The 18147-nt window shown below is 54.8% G+C and overlaps 1 protein-coding gene across 1 annotated transcript; it reads right to left on the reverse strand.

Moving 5' to 3' along the window:
- Window positions 1-4986: 4986 nt before the first annotated feature.
- Window positions 4987-14732, reverse strand: LOC101944568 (uridylate-specific endoribonuclease D-like). Its single transcript, XM_005297240.5, has 7 exons — window positions 13669-14732; window positions 10679-10862; window positions 9846-10048; window positions 8074-8190; window positions 6645-6751; window positions 6040-6182; window positions 4987-5144 (listed from the first exon to the last, which is right to left on the reverse strand). The coding sequence occupies exons 1-7, from the start codon at window positions 13736-13738 to the stop codon at window positions 5093-5095; spliced, it is 876 nt and encodes a 291-aa protein (XP_005297297.3). The 5' UTR covers window positions 13739-14732; the 3' UTR covers window positions 4987-5092.
- Between the last annotated feature and the right edge of the window lie 3415 nt (window positions 14733-18147).

Here is an 18147-nt window from a genome sequence, read left to right on the forward strand (position 1 = left end):
TTCGGTGGCGGTGGGCAATTCAGTCACTCCTGGTCTTCGGCAGCGGGGGGCCCCCTTCAGTGCTGCCGAAGACGCGGAGCGAATGAAGGGCCCCCCGCCGCTGAAATGCCGCTGCCGACTCAAAGCTCCGCCGCTTTGCCCCAGGCCCCCTGAATCCTCTGGGTGGCCCTGCCTGCGGGACCCAGGGTTTTCTCCCCGTGAAAGTACTTAGACGCTGTAATCTGGTCCCCTCCCAATCTCCTTTTTGACAAGTTCTTTGAGTCTCTCACTGGCTGGCATTTTCTTGGGCTTGCAAATCGGTTTTGTGGCTCTTTTCTGCCCCCGTGACAATTACCCAACAGCCTTTTTAAAATGGGGACCCCAGACCCGGATGCAGGAGTCCAGGACTGGTTTCACCAACCCCATAGACTGAGCAAAATCACCTCCCACTTCCCGTTCAGTACTCCCGTTTAGCCCTTTCTGCCACGGCATCGCACTGGGCGCTCATGCTGAGTTGTTTATCCACGGTGACCCCTGCATCATAAATTCTCAAGCCAGAAGTGGGGTCTAGTGGTTAGAGCTGGCGGCTGGGTGTCAGGGTGCATCTGGCCCTGTTGTAAGGGATCCAGAGAGGGAGTTTTTAACATTGGGAGGGGGCGGGGAGGGGGGATATTGTGGGAGAATCATGTGAGCTGGATGTTTCTGCTCAAATTACTGCCATTGATAGGTTTCAGAGTAAACACCCATTGAGGTGAACAACAACCCTTTACACCCCTCTCTGGGCTGTCATCTCAGGCTGTCTGCAGACTTCCACGTTTGGAAGGTTTTATTCACAACCATAAGGGGCCCTGACTTCAGCGGCGATCTGGGAGTCAGGACTCCAGGGGTCTAGATCCAGCTCTGGGTTGAGCTTGCATTTCACCTCCCTTTGCAGGAAGCAGCGAGGGTCTCCAGAGCAGCGTTTGTGTTTTGTACAGCACCGGGACGCTGAGCGTTCCTGTGCCGTCGCCATCTGTGATGCAGAGCCGGTGCCAGCGAAGGGGAGGAAGGCTGTCTGCCCGCCATGCTTACAGGCAGTCCATGAGTCAACTGGATGCTGGTGAACACAACGCTCTCGCCTGTGGTGCAGGAAATGCTGAATGGGTGTCTCTCCCGTCCCAGGAATCCACGTTCTGGGAAACACCCCCCTCAGCCTTTTCCTCCCGTGGGGGGGATTTTGGCAGTTGCACAACCCTGGCCGGGGAAAGGTGCAGGCCGTCGTCAGAGTGCACCGCAGAGAGGTAGGAAGTGCCAGCCTCCTACCTCCGCTGGCTTCCTCTTGACGAGATGACGTTTCAGTCCACACAGCAGCTTGCTAAGCGGACCTGGGTTTTCAGTTTTACTCAGCTCCCGGCTAAGCAGCGAGCGGAAGCCACCAGCTTTTCAAAAGCATCTGGCACCCAGCGGCTCCCTCCCAGAGCCATGGAGGATCCCTTTCCCCACGGGGAACAATGGCGTATTTCCCCCCCATCGATCACCACCTCTCCCACCTTATGGGAGCTGCTGGGGGCTGAGCACTTTTGCAAATCTGGCGCCTTCGAGCGCCACCTGGTGGCCCTCTGACCCACCCTGGTTCTCATCACGTGAGCTTTGCAGTCTGGGGCGTGGTTTGAAGCGCGCTAGTGACGGTGAATTTGGGTGGGGCTGGTTATGGCATTACAGTCTCTGATCCTCTGGTCTCCTGACTCTGCCAGGACTCAAGTCCGGCCCTGTGTACACTGTTAGAGCAGGAGACACCCAATGGAGCTGCTGCCTTTTGCGTCGCATGCGAGCAGAGTTCAGTCTTTGAAGCAACGCTGCACTGTTGTTCGTTTTGTGATGCACGTTCGTCGGGGGCCAGCAGTTGCAAGCAGCGGGCGAGTTTGCTCTCTGCCTTCAGTTCTCACTAGTTCAATGCTTACAAGTGACACTAAGAAAAGACCCAGACTTCTCTTCCCATGGGGAGGCCTCAAAATCGGCTCCCACTTGGCAGAGGGGCGACAATATTAACGCCCGAACCCAGGCTACGCTGCACTTCCCACTGGGGCTATTGCCAGGGGGAATTACGAGTCTAAAACAGCCCGCGAAGACGCAGCTGGCGGTGAGCAAACGGTGCCAGTTTGCAGGCTGCTAAACCAAGCCACAACCTCCCCATTCACCAAGCACCAGTGACCGGGAGCCATGAAGATATCAGGCAGCATTGACGCCGAAAGCCGTAAATCCCCAGCAGCGTCTCGCTTTGCAGGGGTCTTTCGGAGGCGCTGCCAGGGAAATCCCACGCAGCACAGCAGGGTCTGGCCGCACGGCGCGGCGCGGCGCAGCAAGGCGGGGAAAGAGAGACGGCGTTGGAGCCCAGACAGAAGAAGTGATTTGGGAAGTCTCTGGTTGTGGGGGGCGCTGGAGCCGAAGGGCCAGGCCCTGCACTCCCCGGGGCTGCCTGCTTGATTAGGGCGAGGAAAATGCCCCTTCTCAGGAGCAGGGGATGGGTGTGTATGCCGGAGAGGGGTCTGCATCTCTCAGGAGCGCTACCATGGCCGGACAGATTCCCTGACCCCTGCCTGCCCCCTGGAGACTGGGAACGGTTAGGACAGCTGCAGGACGGGGAGGAAGCCCGGCTTTTCCAGGGCATCTGTGCCTGTTTGCTGCCTAGTCAGGAGCTCTCAGGCCCGTGTGCAGCAATAAGGGATGTTTTCCCAGCTAAACTCCACCTGGAGACCTCACTGCCGTCACCATGGACAGCGACAATGGGGCAGGCCATTAGCCGGGCTGCTTTACCAGGGAGAGCTCAGTGGCCGGCTGCTCCCAGGGGCTCCCGGCCAGGGCAGCTCGGAGTGCAGCACAAACCACAAGGCAGAAGCTCGGCTCATGACCACCACCACCACCACCCCCGTTCCAAGATCCAAACGGAGCCGGACAATGCGCGCACGGCGCATTAACCCTGGGGCCTGCTGGGGACTGAATTAGCTCTGCACTTGCCCGAGGTTCATAGAATCAGAGAATATCAGGGTTGGAAGAGACCTCAGGAGGTATCTAGTCCAACCCCCTGCGCAAAGCAGGACCAATCCTCAACTCAATCATCCCAGCCAGGGCTTTGTCAAGCCGGGCCTTAAAAACCTCTAAGGATGGAGATTCCACCACCTCCCTAGGTAACCCATTCCAGTGCTTCACCACCCTCCTAGTGAAATAGTGTTTCCTAATGTAGCGATGTGAGACTCACCGCTGCGGCGCCTCCCGCTGGTCGTCTCGGGAATTAGCTCATCCAGCCTCCAGAGCGCCCCCTGCAGGCCGGTGCCCCACTGCCGCTGGGCCCCCGCGTCCCTCCCTGGACTCCGGTGCCCCGTTATCTGGGGTGCTGCCCCCTGGCAGTAACCCCTCAGTCTCAGGGGAACCCCCACCTCCTGTCTAGGAAAGAGTACGACAGAAAGGGATCTAGGGGTTATAGTGGACCACAAGCTAAATATGAGTCAACAGTGTGATGCTGTTGCAAAAAAAGCAAACATGATTCTGGGCTGTATTAACAGGTGTGTTGTGAGCAAGTCACAAGAAGTCATTCTTCCGCTCTACTCTGCTCTGGTTAGGCCTCAGCTGGAGTATTGTGTCCAGTTCTGGGCACCGCATTTTAAAAAAGATGTGGAGAAATTGGAAAGGATCCAGAGAAGAGCAACAAGAATGATTAAAGGTCTTGAGAACATGACCTATGAAGGAAGGCTGAAAGAATTGGGTTTGTTTAGTTTGGAAAAGAGAAGACTGAGAGGGGACATGATAGCAGTTTTCAGGTATTTAAAAGGGTGTCATAAGGAGGAGGGAGAAAACTTGTTCACCTTAGCCTCTGAGGATAGAACAAGAAGCAATGGGCTTAAACTGCAGCAAGGGAGGTCTAGGTTGGACATTAGGAAAAAGTTCCTAACTGTCAGGGTGGTTAAACACCGGAATAAATTGCCTAGGGAGGTTGTGGAATCTCCGTCTCTGGAGATATTTAAGAGTAGGTTAGATAAATGTCTATCCGGGATGGTCTAGACAGTATTTGGTCCTGCCATGCGGGCAGGGGACTGGACTCGATGACCTCTCGAGGTCCCTTCCAGTCCTAGAATCTATGAAGAATCTATGAATCCCCACCTCTACTCAGTCTAAGGCCACTGCCAGTCATTGTCGAGCCCCCACCCCCTGGGGCAGACCGCAGATCAGCCCACTCATCACCGGCAAGGTTGGGTTTGGACCTGCTGTCTTTGCCTACCCCTGGGCTGCCCTCTGCAACCCCCAGAACCCGTGGGCCTTCTGCCAGGCCGCAGCCTGGGGCTTTCCAGACTGGAGCTCCCCAGCTCCTCTGCCTTTCCCCAGCCCTGCTCCACTCGGGTACTCTGCTCAGGTCCCTCTCCCTCTACAGCTAGAGACTGCTGAGCGCCAGGCTCCCAGCCTCTTATATAGGACCAGCTGAAGCCTGATTGGGGCGTGGTCCGGCTGCAGCTGCTGTCCCTGCCACAGCCCTCTCCCAGGGCTGTTTTAAGCCCCTCAGGGCAGGCGTGGGTGATCACCCCACTACACCTAATACCCAGCTAGACCTCCCCCACTGCAACTTGAGACCATCGCTCCTTGTTCTGTCACCTGCCACCACTGAGACCAGCCGAGCTCCATCCTCTTTGGAGCCCCCTTTCAGGTAGTTGAAGGCTGCTATCAAATCCCCCCTCACTCTTCTCTTCTGCAGACTAAACAATCCCAGTTCCCTCAGCCTCTCCTCATAAGTCATGTGCTCCAGACCCCTAATCATTTTTGTTGCCCTCCTCTGGACTCTTTCCAATTTTTCCACATCCTTCTTGTAGTGTGGGGCCCAAAACTGGACACCGTTATTACCTTGTGTCACATCACAGGCCACGTATGCACCCTCCCCGAACAACAAGCGCTGCAAGAAACTAGCAGCAGGCACCACGCTTGCAGGCGGGGGGGGAAGTCCCCCACTTGGGACCCTGAAAACAAAAGGCAAAAGGGAGCGGCTGAGCGAGGCAAAGGTTTATTGTCGTGGTGCTGGGGGGGAGGGTCAGGGGGAGTTGGGGTACGAGGAGGCGAGGTACCGCTTGCCTGTGCCGTACTCCGAGTTGGTCTAGGAGTAAGTTTGAATCTGAGCCGATTTCCCGCCGAGGCTGAGCGTGCACCTGCAAGGAGATGGACGTCAGGCCGCTGGGGAGGTTGTCCAGAGCCATGTCGCCCTGAGTGCGCCCTGCAGGACGATACAAACGTGTCCCCACGTGTGGTATCTCTTAGAAGTCTCACAGTGTTTAAGCCAATCCTGTGTTTTGAACACTTGGGGTTGGCAATGCTGAGAAGGCTGGAATCCTGATCCCAAGCCCCCTGCTCTAACCACTAGGCCCCACTCCCCTCCCAGAGCTGGGAGAGAACCCAGGAGTCCTGACTCCCAGTCCCCCCTGCTCTAACCACTAGACCCCACTCCCCTCCCAGAGCTGGGAGAGAACCCAGGAGTCCTGACTCCCATCCTCCCCTGCTCTAACCACCAGACCCCACTTCCCTCCCAGAGCTGGGAGAGAACCCAGGAGTCCTGACTCCAGCCCCTCTGTTCTAACCACTAGACTGCACTCCCCTCCCAGAGCTGGGAGAGAACCCAGAAGTCCTGACTCCCAGTCCCCCCTGCTCTAACCACTAGACACCACTCCCCTCCCAGAGCTGGGAGAGAACCCAGGAGTCCTGACTCCCATCCTCCCCTGCTCTAACCACTAGACTGCACTCCCCTCCCAGAGCTGGGAGAGAACCCAGGAGTCCTGACTCCCACCCCCTCTAACCACTACACCCCACTCCCCAGGAGTCCGGACTGCCAGCTCCCCCTGCTCTATGATCGCCTTTGCCACAAAACTCTGCGGGGAAGGAGACATTAGCAGGCTTCTCAAAGGGTTTTACGCACAACGAAGAGTTTTTTAAAAGTACAACAATTGCTACCAGAAATGACCTGAAAGTCCGTCCCCCTGAGCCGGTGCCTCTTCGAGGGCGACACCCCCACTGGGGCCCGGCCTACCTGGCATTGTCTCTGATACTCACAGCTTGTTGGGCCTGGTTTTGTAGCACAGCGTGTACACGGCCAGCTCAAACTCGGGGCTGGAGCCGATGAAGAAGGAGCCGACGCTCTTCAGATAACCCGTCCAGCGGTACTGGAAGGCCATGATGTCAGGGTAGCCGGTCCACTGCAACCAGACAAGGGGACGCAAGAGGTGGGTGCCCCTGGCAGGGGGTACTCTGGGCTGTCTCCGGTTGGAAACTATCTCAAGAGGGTGCATGGGATAAAGGACGGCACGGTTCGCTACCCAATGAGCCAGCACCGGGCAGGGACACCGGGCAGGGACGCCGGGCAGCCCGCTCGCCAGCCGACGGCTGGACTGCGATGGCTCAGGACTCCATGGGAGGAGACTTTGTCCCCCCGTCTGTGCTGGGCCTGCAAAGGGACTCACCAAGCCCCCTTCACCTCGCCACTGGGACTGAGACTTGATCCCAGACCCCTCGTGGGGCCAGGAGGCAGCAGGTCGAGCAAGTGAGCAGAAAGGGACCCTCCCTCCGGTCTAGGAGCCATGCTGAGCTGGGCCGGGCTGGGAGCCGCCTCCCCCTGGATCGGGCGGGTAGGAGCCGTGCCCCCTCCCCCCAGCACTCACAGGTCCATCGTAGCTGTAGCTCAGGTAATTGATCTGTCCGTTCTTCTCCAGCTCGTAGTAATGGACCCAGTTGTGAAAACCTGAGATTTTCCCGCTCTTGATTTCACCTGCAGGCGAGAGGAAGCAGAGCTGGAGTCCCGGCCTGTTTCTGGCTCATTTCCCATCCTGACCCAGAGCAGGCAGCGCCACCAACGGTTTCCCGCAGTCCCCGTGCCCTTCCCAACGGGCCCCTCAGCTTCTTCCAGCCTCTCATCACTTTCCCCTGAGTCCCCATCCCCCCCGGGGATCCTGAGCGTACGCGGGGATCCGTGAAGTTCTCCGGTACAACTGCCTGACCGCAAGGCACTTTAGGACAATCGCTCGCGGGGCTGTATCTGTCTGTTCAGCAGGGACCTAGAACATCTGTCGTCTCGACACCGTGGGTTACGTGCTAATGTGGATCGGGGTGAATTAATATCCCGTTGAGTGGCTGAGAATAACTAAGTGTCCTGACCTGAGAAATGCTGTCCAAGGTAAAAGCCGGCCCGAAAAGACCCAGCGTTAAACTCAGAGCCATGCAGCTTACGGCCAGGAGGGTCCACCAGATCATCCGGAGTGATGTGTGTATTGCAGGCCACCAACACCACCCCGGGACTCAGTACAAGGGGGTTATCCCCAGGAAATCCCACCCTAGGCTTGGCTATACCACTTATGCATCCGAAGAAGTGGGCTGTAGTCCACGAAAGCTTATGCTCTAATAAATTTGTTAGTCTCTAAGGTGCCACAAGTACTCCTGTTCTTTTTGCGGATACAGACTAACACGGCTGCTACTCTGAAACTTATCAGACCGGCACACCTAGTCTGTTCCATTTCAGCTTTCACGTCAAACTGGCCCCTTGGCATATTCCCAATGATTGACCTCCCCCCCATCCCCCTTCACGCTTGTATGATTGGCAGAAATTACATCCCCAAGATTGTTCCCAGCGACCTCTGCCACTGGCCTGGTGGGCGAACGTGGGCCAGGCGCAGCCCTGTCTGTGCCTCAGTTTCCCATCTGTAAAAGGGGGCTAATGATACCAGCCTCCTTTGGAACACGCTTGGAGATCTGTGGATCCAAAGGGCTGTCCCCAGAGCTCGGGCTGCTTCTTCTTAAACATGTGGCCTGATTTTCACAGAGGCTGACCTGAGGCAGTTTTCAGCAGGTCAGCCCCTCTGCAGATGAGGCTGCTTGCTCAGGAACCTGAATATTAGGGGCCAGATTTTAGCCCCCCTCCCCCCCCGTTTCTGGTTCTAGTGTTTGGAGGGGGGTTCCCTCCAGCAGAAGGGGCTCTGCAAGTGGGCGTGCCAGAGCCTCGGGTTTATTCATGTTTCCGACAGCCCCCGGAGCTGTGGATTTGTGTTGTGCCCTCATCGGAGCTCTTCCCCCGCCGCCCCGCGAGCAGCGCTGTACCGTGGAAGACGTGTTCGAAGCCAGAGGAGTCCATGGCCGCTCCCTTCGAGCGCGAGTAGAGCCCGAACCACATCTTCTTCAGGTCTGCCTTGAAGTCATTCTCCGACAAATAGATACCTGGCCCGGGGAGAGAGAGCGGGTGTCAGAGCGGGTCTCCAGCAGGGCGATGCAGCTACCTCCCCGGGGACTGAGCTGGGGAGCTCTTCCATAGCCCAGCTGTGCGAAGTGGGAATGTTCTTGATGTGTTATTTGAATGCTGAGTGGGGAGTATTAACCTGGGAAGGTTGCAGGGGAGTTTTGCTGGGACTGCCTGCATTGGGGAAGGGAGCATACCTGAGCATGTAACATGAGAACCCAGAGGGGGGATTGGAGGCCAGGTGACACCTCTGCCCGGGAAACTGGACAAAGGACAAAGGCTGGGAGAGGAGCCGGGGAAAGGGCAGAAAGGAGACTGCGGAAGGGAGTTTCAGGTTTGGAGCTGGCTGGGAAATAAAGAAGGGTGCTCCGACCAACAGGGCTGTAGCTTCCCTGGGGCCCCCAGATGGACCTAACTAAAGGGGGTCCTGTTGTCTTGCCGATACGGCAAGACCTGTCTTGGACTGTGTTCCTGTCATCTAAATAAACCTTCTGTTTTACTGACTGGCTGAGAGTCATGGTGAATCGCAGGAAGCCGGGGGTGCAGTGCCTGGTCTCCCCCACACTCCGTGACACCAGCCACGGGAGATCTCGGAGACCCACTGCTGGTCTGAATCCATGGGTTAGGTATCAGCCCAGCGAGGGGCGGCAGGCTGTCTGCCTGGCTCTGGCATGGACTTAGGGATCATACGCTGCCTCTTCACTTGTAAAAACTGGTGAGGCCCAGAGCGATCGGATGTTCCTCCTTGCTATTGAGAACATCAGACCCTCGTAGCCAGGACACAGGCCCTTCTCCCCGGACGGACAGAGGCTGCCTCCCCTCCAATCCCACGCCCTCTCCTCTCTGAACATGCAAACTGCCCCTCCACTGCACATTTCCCTCTTCCTTTGTCACTCCCAGCTGGCAGACTCCCATCCGGGGCAGGTGCCAGCTACTCTGTGTCACACACGCCCCCCACTGGCAAGCAGCGAGTTCCCCGTGTGCCTTCGTTTTAACAGCAGCCTTGTCTTTAGTGGCCTGAATCTTCCCATTCCTGCCTCAGAAGCCAAGCACCAGGACGCAATGTGCTATTTGTGACAACTGTTCGCGGCGAGCAGCTGAGCGGGGAGGGACAACCGGAGCGCTGCGGATGCCGGCTCTCACAGTCCGCTTTTGAGCGCCGTGCTTGGTATTTAGCAGACGGTGCGTTGGGAAATACACCAAGAAACACATGTTCCTTCTCCAACTGATGCGCTCAGTGAGCTTCACAGGCGAGCGCCGGCTGTGGTGAGAACAGGCAGTCCTTCTTGCCGGCGCTGGCGGCCAGCAGGTGCCGGGAGCTGCGTTCGGCTCGGGTGAGAGCTGAGCTAGAGGGACAGGCATTCTGCAGAGAGCCAAAACTCCCGCCCAGCGGCCTCACGTTGGGGTGGACGGTCAGCTCCTCCACACAGAGCAGAACCTAGTACAAATCGGCTCAGCGAGGGGAGGCAATTCCTTGCTTGGACTCCTGACGGCTCAGCCTTTCTCCACGGCACCTGGCAGAGCTCCAGGATCCTGCACTGAGCCGAGGCCCCTCTATGGTCCCTCTAGCGCCTGGCGGCAGACACAACCCATGTCATCACCCAGCTGTGCACCACCTGCACAGTCGGCGCTTTACCTTTAGAAAGAAAGAACTGGGTCAGCTTCTCCATCACCTGGGTCTGGAAGATTTCATCCAGGAAAGCGTCTACCTCCTGGCTCTCGGAGGTGGTCACCACCTCCTCCTTGCCCGTCATGCGTTCGTAGTTATTCAGCAGAGCCAAGAGCCTGGCAAAGGTGGGCTTGGAGAAGAGGGCATCCTCGTCCACGTAGCTGAAGAGCCTGGCAGGAGAGCAGAGAGAGGGGTTTAGGGATGCTGCTCCTGGTCACAGACTCAGCCGGAGAATCGGAGGCAGAGCCCATGGACAGATAGCTCTGCCTTAGGTACTTATCTGGGCCTCATCACCAGAGCATCAGAGGGCTTCATAATCTTTAATGCATTTATCCTCACCACCCCTCTAGGGCAAACTGAGGCAGAGAGACTAAGTGACTTGCCCCAGGTCACACCAAGAAGTCTGTGGCGGAGCAAGGGATAGAACCCAAGTCACCCAAGTCTCAGGCTGGTACCCTAACCACTGGACCATCCTTCCTCTCTGACCAGAGACTAACTAGTCCCTCTCGGATAGTTATAAATGGGATCTGCAGAAGGAGGCACCCCTACCAGAGAGCTAGAACGAGGCCTAGGTACCACTTCCATCCCCCTTTGTGCATCCCCACACCCTGACCAGACCTGTCTGCCGCATGTGCGTGCTACCTCGCGGCACTCCTCTCTGTCTGCCCTGCGGGAATGTCTACGTGGCTGTGGAAGGTTCTGCCCATGCAAGGATCTGGTGTAACCTCAACGCACCCTCCCCCCTGATCTGTACATCCCACACACGTGGGTTTCCCAGCACCCTATCCCCAGGCCCTCACTTCTGGCTGGCGTAGTCTTGGCCTGCCCCGGTCTGGTCAGAGGAGATCTTGTGCTGCAGGTTGAGGATGATCTCGTGGCTGGTGGCCTTGTTCACGTCGGCAGAGTACAGCGTCTCAGAGACACTCTTGATCTCACTGTCGGAGACAGAGTAGAACGAGGGGACCTCCCACGGCTCACCTTCTCCTGGGATGGCAAAGAGAGACGGACCAGAGTTCACTATGGCCTCGCCCCCATGGCCAGATACTAGGGTCATGGGCTAGAAACGTGGACAGAGGAGCACGTACAGCACCAGTCCCCAACTCCCCTCTTACCCAGCTCAAAGGGGTAGCTGGCTCACTGAAGGCATGATGGCTGGTTTATTCAGTTCATCCAGCTAATGTGCTGATTGCAATAGTCAGTAAGCCATCATTGTTATGGAATAATTACTCCCAAGGAACGCTGTGCAGGCAATATAGCCAAAGAGGAGACTCCAGCTTCCCTCTTCCATGTGCTCCATTCCTAATACCCAACTGTCTATACACACCATTCTCCCTGTGTCTGAGTAGGGCCTACTTCCTCTCATGTGTGTGAGAGAACCCAGCTCCGACCATCTGGAATGAGCTCCGTCTACCCTCTTTTTCCTTGCACACCTCGGCTTGGTCTCTATGCTATCCTCTCCCACTGCGGCTATTTCACACTACCTGCTGATTGCAGGATGAAGCTGCGTTTCCTCGATTTTCCATTCCAGATATGGACGAAGCCCATCGACACAGACCCGCTTCCAATCACTTTCACCTTTCTGGGGGTTTCTTAAACTTTCCCGCTCTGCTTGATTCCACAGCTGTACAGAACAGCCCCAGGACTCCCTCTCCGGAAGGATCGATCAACGGGGGCCTGCTTTACACAGTGGATCGGAAACCAGGACTCCTGGGTCCTTTTTCCCAGCTCCGCCACTGACTCACTAGAAGACCTCGGGCAGAGCATTTTTCTATGTGCTTTGCTCAGCTTTGCTCCTCTATCCAATGGTGAGGTGGATACTGACCCAAGGCAGACCCTCGGCGACAAGAAGGGGAAATGACACTGTTAATGTAATATAACTGGGAAGCAGGGGATGTTGCTTCTCTCTCTTTCGCGCCCCAACGCCGTCCTTGGGGTGCGTGCAAGCAGAGGTGCGCCGAAGCAGCTCCCCATCCTGGAGGCAGCTGGCCCTGACTGCCCCATATCACCTGCCCAGCGCACAGCAACACTCAACTGCCTTGAGAGCAAATCATGCCGGAGCTGAAATCCCATCAGAGGCTTTGCCGCCAAGAGCGCTATCCATGGATTTTTAATGAGCCCTAAATGCACGTATCTCTGGGAGCTCGGGGGAGAATCTGCTCCCGTCTGTAGATATGGCAGCCAAGCCTTCGCCTTTCAAGTTAGAACTACAAATCTGACCTTAATTATTCATGAAGGTTCTTGGGATCCCGGCTTTCACTCTTTGCTACGCATTTGCTCTACGCGAGTACACAAGGGAAACAGGGAAGCGTTATTTCTGCTTTTGCCGGAAACTCCACGGACAAGTTCTCGGCACAAACAAGCAAGCAGCCGACCACGAAACCAGATGGAAAACAACATGGGTGAAATCCTGCCCCCCTTGAAATCAGTGGGAAACCGCCTGTCGGCTTCCTTGAAGTAGGATTTCTGAAGCGCTCGTGCATAGGTGGCTACGAGTTGATTTCACGGGTTTGATCAAGTGCACGCGACACGGTGGTTATTTGCACAAAGTAACCTGCAGGGGGGAAGAGCAGCTGTCGTCGATGGTGAACGTACCCCAGGCTAGTAACGTGTTAAGCAAAGAGTGATTGCAAGATACTCCTGCAGCAAAACACAAAGCGCTACCAGAACACAGAGTACAGACCCAACTGGAGAAGAGCCCCAAATGTCGATTTTGCTGCCGCGCTTTAGAACTAGACCATCCAGCACTGGAGTGGGAACAGACACTCGGGAAGTCTGGCGGTGGCATGTATAATGGCAGCAGAATCCTTTTAAAAACTGGGGGCCGTTTCTGGGTGCGGAGCACTTTTAAAAGGTGGCCTGAAGTGTGAGCAAAGAGGTGGGTGGTTTTGCCCAAATTTGTCCCCGATGATGGCCAACGGCAGCTTTTCACGGAACAAATTTTTGTCTATTTTTTTCATAGAGTCGTGGATGTGGAGCCCAGAAGCGACCATTAGGAGCAGTCTGACTTCCTGCGTAACACAAACCCGGGAATATCACTCAATGAGTCCTGCATCCAGCCCATGCCTTGTGGCCGAGCTACCGCATGTATTTTAGAAAGCCATCCAATCTTGATTTAAAGCTGTCAAGGGATGGAGACTGCACCACGTCCCTTGGTTGGTAAATTATTCTACAAGGGTAAAATTCACTCCTATGCAAGAGGCCAACATGGGGCCTTCTGAACCACTTAAGAAGTGAAAAGTAAGCAATGCTTAGACCAGGGGTCGGCAACCTTTCAGAAGTGGTGTGCCGAGTCTTCATTTATTCACTCTAATTTAAGGTTTCGCATGCCGGTAATACATTTTAATGTTTTTAGAAGGTCTCTTTCTATAAGTCTATAATATAGAACTAAACTATTGTTGTAGGTAAAGTAAATAAGGTGTTTAAAACGTTTAAGAAGCTTCATTTAAAATTAAATTCAAATGCAGACCCCCCGGACCGGCGGCCAGGATCCGGGCAGTGTGAGTGCCACTGAAAATCAGCACACGTGCCGCCTTCGGCACACGTGCCATAGGTTGCCTACCCCTGGCTTAGACCTTGCTCCGGCCTTCTGAACAGGGCTGAATTTCGCTTTTGCAAAATCAGAGCTTTGGGCATCTGCGTTCACGCAAAAATGGCTCGTTTGAACCCATAATTTTTGCCAGGCTATGGGGCAGGAGAGAAATCTCACCCTGAATCACCTTTTTGTTATCGTCACATAAATCCAAACGGGATACACTTTAGTTTTAAAAATATTTTAAAAATCTGCTCTTACCCGGAAAGGAGAGCTGGGTCCCAGACGTTAAACAGGGCAGGAAGCAGACCAGCGCAAGAATGCCCTTCATCTTGGATGGGCTGCAACCTACCTGACACCGGAGCAGCACGGAGCGTTTATATCAGTTGCTGTATCACTTAGATAACGCTAGAGAAATATTAAACCGCGCTAAGTTTGGAGCAGCAGCTCAAAGCCCAGGGATAATGAACACATGCTAAGTTTGTGAGCAGAACTAGATAAAGTCAGACACAGCTGTCGCACAGGTAGATAAGCCAGGGATAGGTGGGAGCGGGTTGGGTAATATGCAAGACCAGAGAATTCAGGTATTGAAAGACAGTCAGGAGTCCAATGCAGAACAGCTGCTGGAGTTCTCAGGATCTGAGAAGTCTCCACTAGGTGTCAGTTTCCCCACTGGTTCTATGGAGCGATGTGGGACACACAAGGCCCTTGTGCAGTCAATGTGACAGTCAAGGTCTAGACACCCCAGGGCGACAACAGGGGGTCTGAACCCCAAAGAGTAATACAGTATTACTGCAGCAGAAAAGTATATCGAGGAAGGTCTTTTGTGAAAGCCGGTGACACGCTGGTGATCAATATCATTGTGAAATGTGTTAACGCTATATGAGGAGTCATGGATACTCACGGATATTATGCTTTAAAGTCTGTGACCGAACAAAGGGAGAAACAGGTTTTCTCCCAGACAGAAGGGAAGGCAGCTCTCTGCCTGGCTCCTGTGTAAATGAAGCCGTATGGAATCAAAACAACGCAAGCCACATTTACACACAAATCAGCAGTGGGATGGGCACAATCAGCCAAACCACACACAAGCAGTGATGGGATTCAAACTCGTGACGGCGACCCCCAGCCAGCGTGCTCAAGGAGCGGCTTCCCACGGGGTAACTGGGACGTGCGTTAGGACTGGTTGTGTTGCCTGGTAGCAAGAATCAGGCTCCCCAGGGAACGGCTCACTCAGGCACTCGGATCTCACGAGGAGCACCCTCATGGTGCTAGATAGGGTAGCTCCTAGGGGCTGGAGGCTCCAAGGCTCCCAAATCCGGCTGCTTAGCCGGGGGGGGGGGGGGCGGGGGGACGGACAGACACATGACACGTCAAAGCATCTCAACCGCCCTTGGGTCAGAGAAATTAAAAATAAAATCCCCTCTCTCCAGCAAAACCGTGAGTTAATTCTTTTTTTGATTCCTCTTCATTTCCCACCTCTGAGCAGATGCGCTTATCCTGGATTTTATATTTATATGTAAATGGCAGCATTATCTCCCAAGTACTAACCTCAAAAGAATAAAGGGGCCGGTGGGAAACCGGACGGTCTCTACGGCATGAGGTTGGGGGAGGGATGCCCTTCCTATGAAATCTACACGGCAGCTAACTACCGCAGCTTTATTTCCGGGATGGATTGGAGTATCAAATATCCGGGGTCACACAAGCGGAATATGCTAATGCCGTTCTCCTTTAGGATTAGTCCTGAAAGCCGTTAATCATCTCAAATTGGCAGGCGGAGGCTGGATAGACACACTTATTTAACATTTCCAGTTGGAAGCGTATTTAGACGCCTAAGCGCGGTTTAACCAAAACCCATGGAGGTGGAGGAGCCCTGTGGCCGTTCAGATACAGAATGCAGACCCTCGTGGTTTTCACTTTCATCGTTCCACGACATCTGCACGTGTTTTATTGACAGAGAAACGGACTGTTTGGTTGTTTGAGGTTGAGGATGGAGTTGGAGATTCATTGGCGCTTCTCTGCGGTACCGACAGATCGCGGGTGAAGGAAGCGTGGCTCGGAGTCCAAATACAGCCAGCCCCGGGACTTCTGTAATGTAGCTCTGACCACGTTCACCTTTCAAATGGCTGTGCCAGACATCTCAGCATACCAGGCTCAGTCTCGACCGAGCCTGCCCATGCTGCGTCCCTGCATTACAGAAAGTCAGGTTATCCAATATGTATATTGCAGTGGGACCCGGAGGCCCCAGTCAGCACGGTCCCTGCTCCATCAATATGGCACGTTGCATGCTAGCACTGTTGGCCTCTACACGCCCCACTGCTGCACTAGCAGTAGGGGCAGCTGAAATCACCTCCAATGTGGTGTGTGACTACTTTAGATGCCAACGATCTTAACTGCACACGGTCCCTTCACTTCTTATGCCCCCTGGAAGCTGGGGTAAGCCCAGTACACACCTCCCAAAGGATGGATCGCTCTGGTCCGGTGCACGCAGGCAAGCTGTGCCAAGAAGCTGTGGACAAACAGGGGACAGTTTTGTTCCCACTCAGGACAGGAATGGCAGGATCGCCAGATGCAGGAAAGGTGAAGGATGCAGGAAGGGTGAGGCTGTGTGACTTAGAAGCCAGGAAATGGCTATGATGAGATAACTGGCTCTGTGGATGAGGGGAAAGCAGTGGATGTGTTATTTCTTGACTTTAGCAAAGCTTTTGATACTGTCTCCCACAGTATTCTTGCCACCAAGTTAAAGAAGTATGGGCTGGATGAATGGACTGTAAGGTGGATAGAAAGCTGGCTAGATCGTCGGGCTCAACGGGTAGTGATCAATGGCTCCATGTCTAGTTGGCAGCCGGTTTCAAGTGGAGTGCCCCAAGGGTCGGTCCTGGGGCCGGTTTTGTTTAATATCTTTATTAATGATCTGGAGGATGGTGTGGACTGCACTCTCAGCAAGTTTGCAGATGACACTAAACTAGGAGGCGTGGTAGATACACTAGAGGGTAGGGATCGGATACAGAGGGACCTAGACAAATTAGAGGATTGGGCAGAAAAAAACCTGATGAGGTTCAACAAGGACAAGTGCAGAGTCCTGCACTTAGGACGGAAGAATCCCATGCACTGCTACAGACTAGGGACCGAATGGCTAGGTAGCAGTTCTGCTGAAAAGGACCTAGGGGTCACAGTGGACGAGAAGCTGGATATGAGTCAACAGTGTGCTCTTGTTGCCAAGAAGGCTAACGGCATTTTGGGCTGTATAAGTAGGGGCATTGCCAGCAGATCGAGGAACGTGATCGTTCCCCTTTATTCGACATTGGTGAGGCCTCATCTGGAATACTGTGTCCAGTTTTGGGCCCCACACTACAAGAAGGATGTGGAAAAATTGGAAAGAGTCCAGCGGAGGGCAACAAAAATGATTAGGGGTCTGGAGCACATGACTTATGAGGAGAGGCTGAGAGAACTGGGATTGTTTAGTCTCCAGAAGAGAAGAATGAGGGGGGATTTGATAGCAGCCTTCAACTACCTGAAGGGGGGTTCCAAAGAGGATGGAGCTTGGCTGTTCTCAGTGGTGGCAGATGACAGAACAAGGAGCAATGGTCTCAAGTTGCGGTGGGGGAGGTCCAGGTTGGATATCAGGAAAAACTATTTCACTAGGAGGGTGGTGAAACACTGGAATGCGTTACCTAGGGAGGTGGTGGAGTCTCCTTCCTTGGAGGTTTTTAAGGCCCGGCTTGACAAAGCCCTGGCTGGGATGATTTAGCTGGGAATTGGTCCTGCTTTGAGCAGGGGGTTGGACTTGATGACCTCTTGAGGTCCCTTCCAACTCTGATATTCTATGATTCTATGATTCTATGAAAGGAAGTGCACTGCATTCTTAGAGAGTCATTCATTAATGTAATCAACTCCTAGGCTATACCTCTCTTCAGACCCCATGCCAGCCTTGAGAGAAACTGTGTGCGTGCAAGAACTGACCCCTCTGCCTTTGGGGTAGTTCGCTCTCATTTGAAGGCTCTTGATTTCCAATACACCCAACAAGGCCCCTCGTCCGGATTAAGCAGATTCCACTCAGCTGGTAAATTACCTTCTGTCCGACAGGCAGGCCGCAACCTGATAATTTTATCTCCAAGGGCTTGTTTAATATTTAAGTGACCAAATGCTGCCTATGTTAGACTTTCCCACTGAGGTCTCAGAGGGATTTTGCTGGGTGAATGCTCTGAAATGTAAGGGTGGGGGGATAGTAAGGGGACCCTGGTCTCCCCTTACCTCCCCTTCAAGGCCATAGGCAGCAAGTTATATGGGCCCGTGGTGGCCGAGCTCCACCAATATTTGGGCTTATATTTTCAGAGCTGTCCATCTGTAGGACAGACTGGGGCAACCATCCCAGGCCCCACGCTTTGGGGGGCCCCGCACTTCAAGGGGATGTGAGGTCCAGGGTGGCCTGGAGGGTTAGTGGGGGGCCCGGTGCCAGCAGCAGCGAGCGACCTGGCCCCAGCCCACCCCGCCTCTTCCCGCCCCTGCTGCGCCCCCTCCCTGCCCCCATTCCACCTCTTCCCCCAAGCCCCCTCCCCCTGAGCAATGCCGGGAGCCGGCGGGGTGTGGTGGGCTGGGGCCGGGTTGCTCGCTGCTGCCGGCGCCAGGCCCCCTGCTAATCCTCCAGGCCACCGTGAACTCCACGTCCCCCTGAAGCACAGGGCCCCCCAAAGCATGGGGCCCGGGGCGGTTGGAACAGCTAGAGTTCCTGCACATTTATAT

This window comes from Chrysemys picta, chromosome 22, assembly GCF_011386835.1.
Source record: "Chrysemys picta bellii isolate R12L10 chromosome 22, ASM1138683v2, whole genome shotgun sequence".
Classification (NCBI taxonomy): domain Eukaryota; kingdom Metazoa; phylum Chordata; order Testudines; family Emydidae; genus Chrysemys; species Chrysemys picta.

Excerpts from the sequence above, each read along its gene's own strand:
- LOC101944568 (XM_005297240.5), bottom strand. The coding sequence starts at position 13,738 with ATGAAGGGCATTCTTGCGCTGGTCTGCTTCCTGCCCTGTTTAACGTCT. Across the intron at positions 10,863-13,668 it reads GACCCAGCTCTCCTTTCCGG|GAGAAGGTGAGCCGTGGGAG; the intron begins GTAAGAGCAGAT and ends TTGCCATCCCAG. Across the intron at positions 5,145-6,039 it reads AAAACCAGGCCCAACAAGCT|GTGCACGCTCAGCCTCGGCG; the intron begins GTGAGTATCAGA and ends ATCTCCTTGCAG.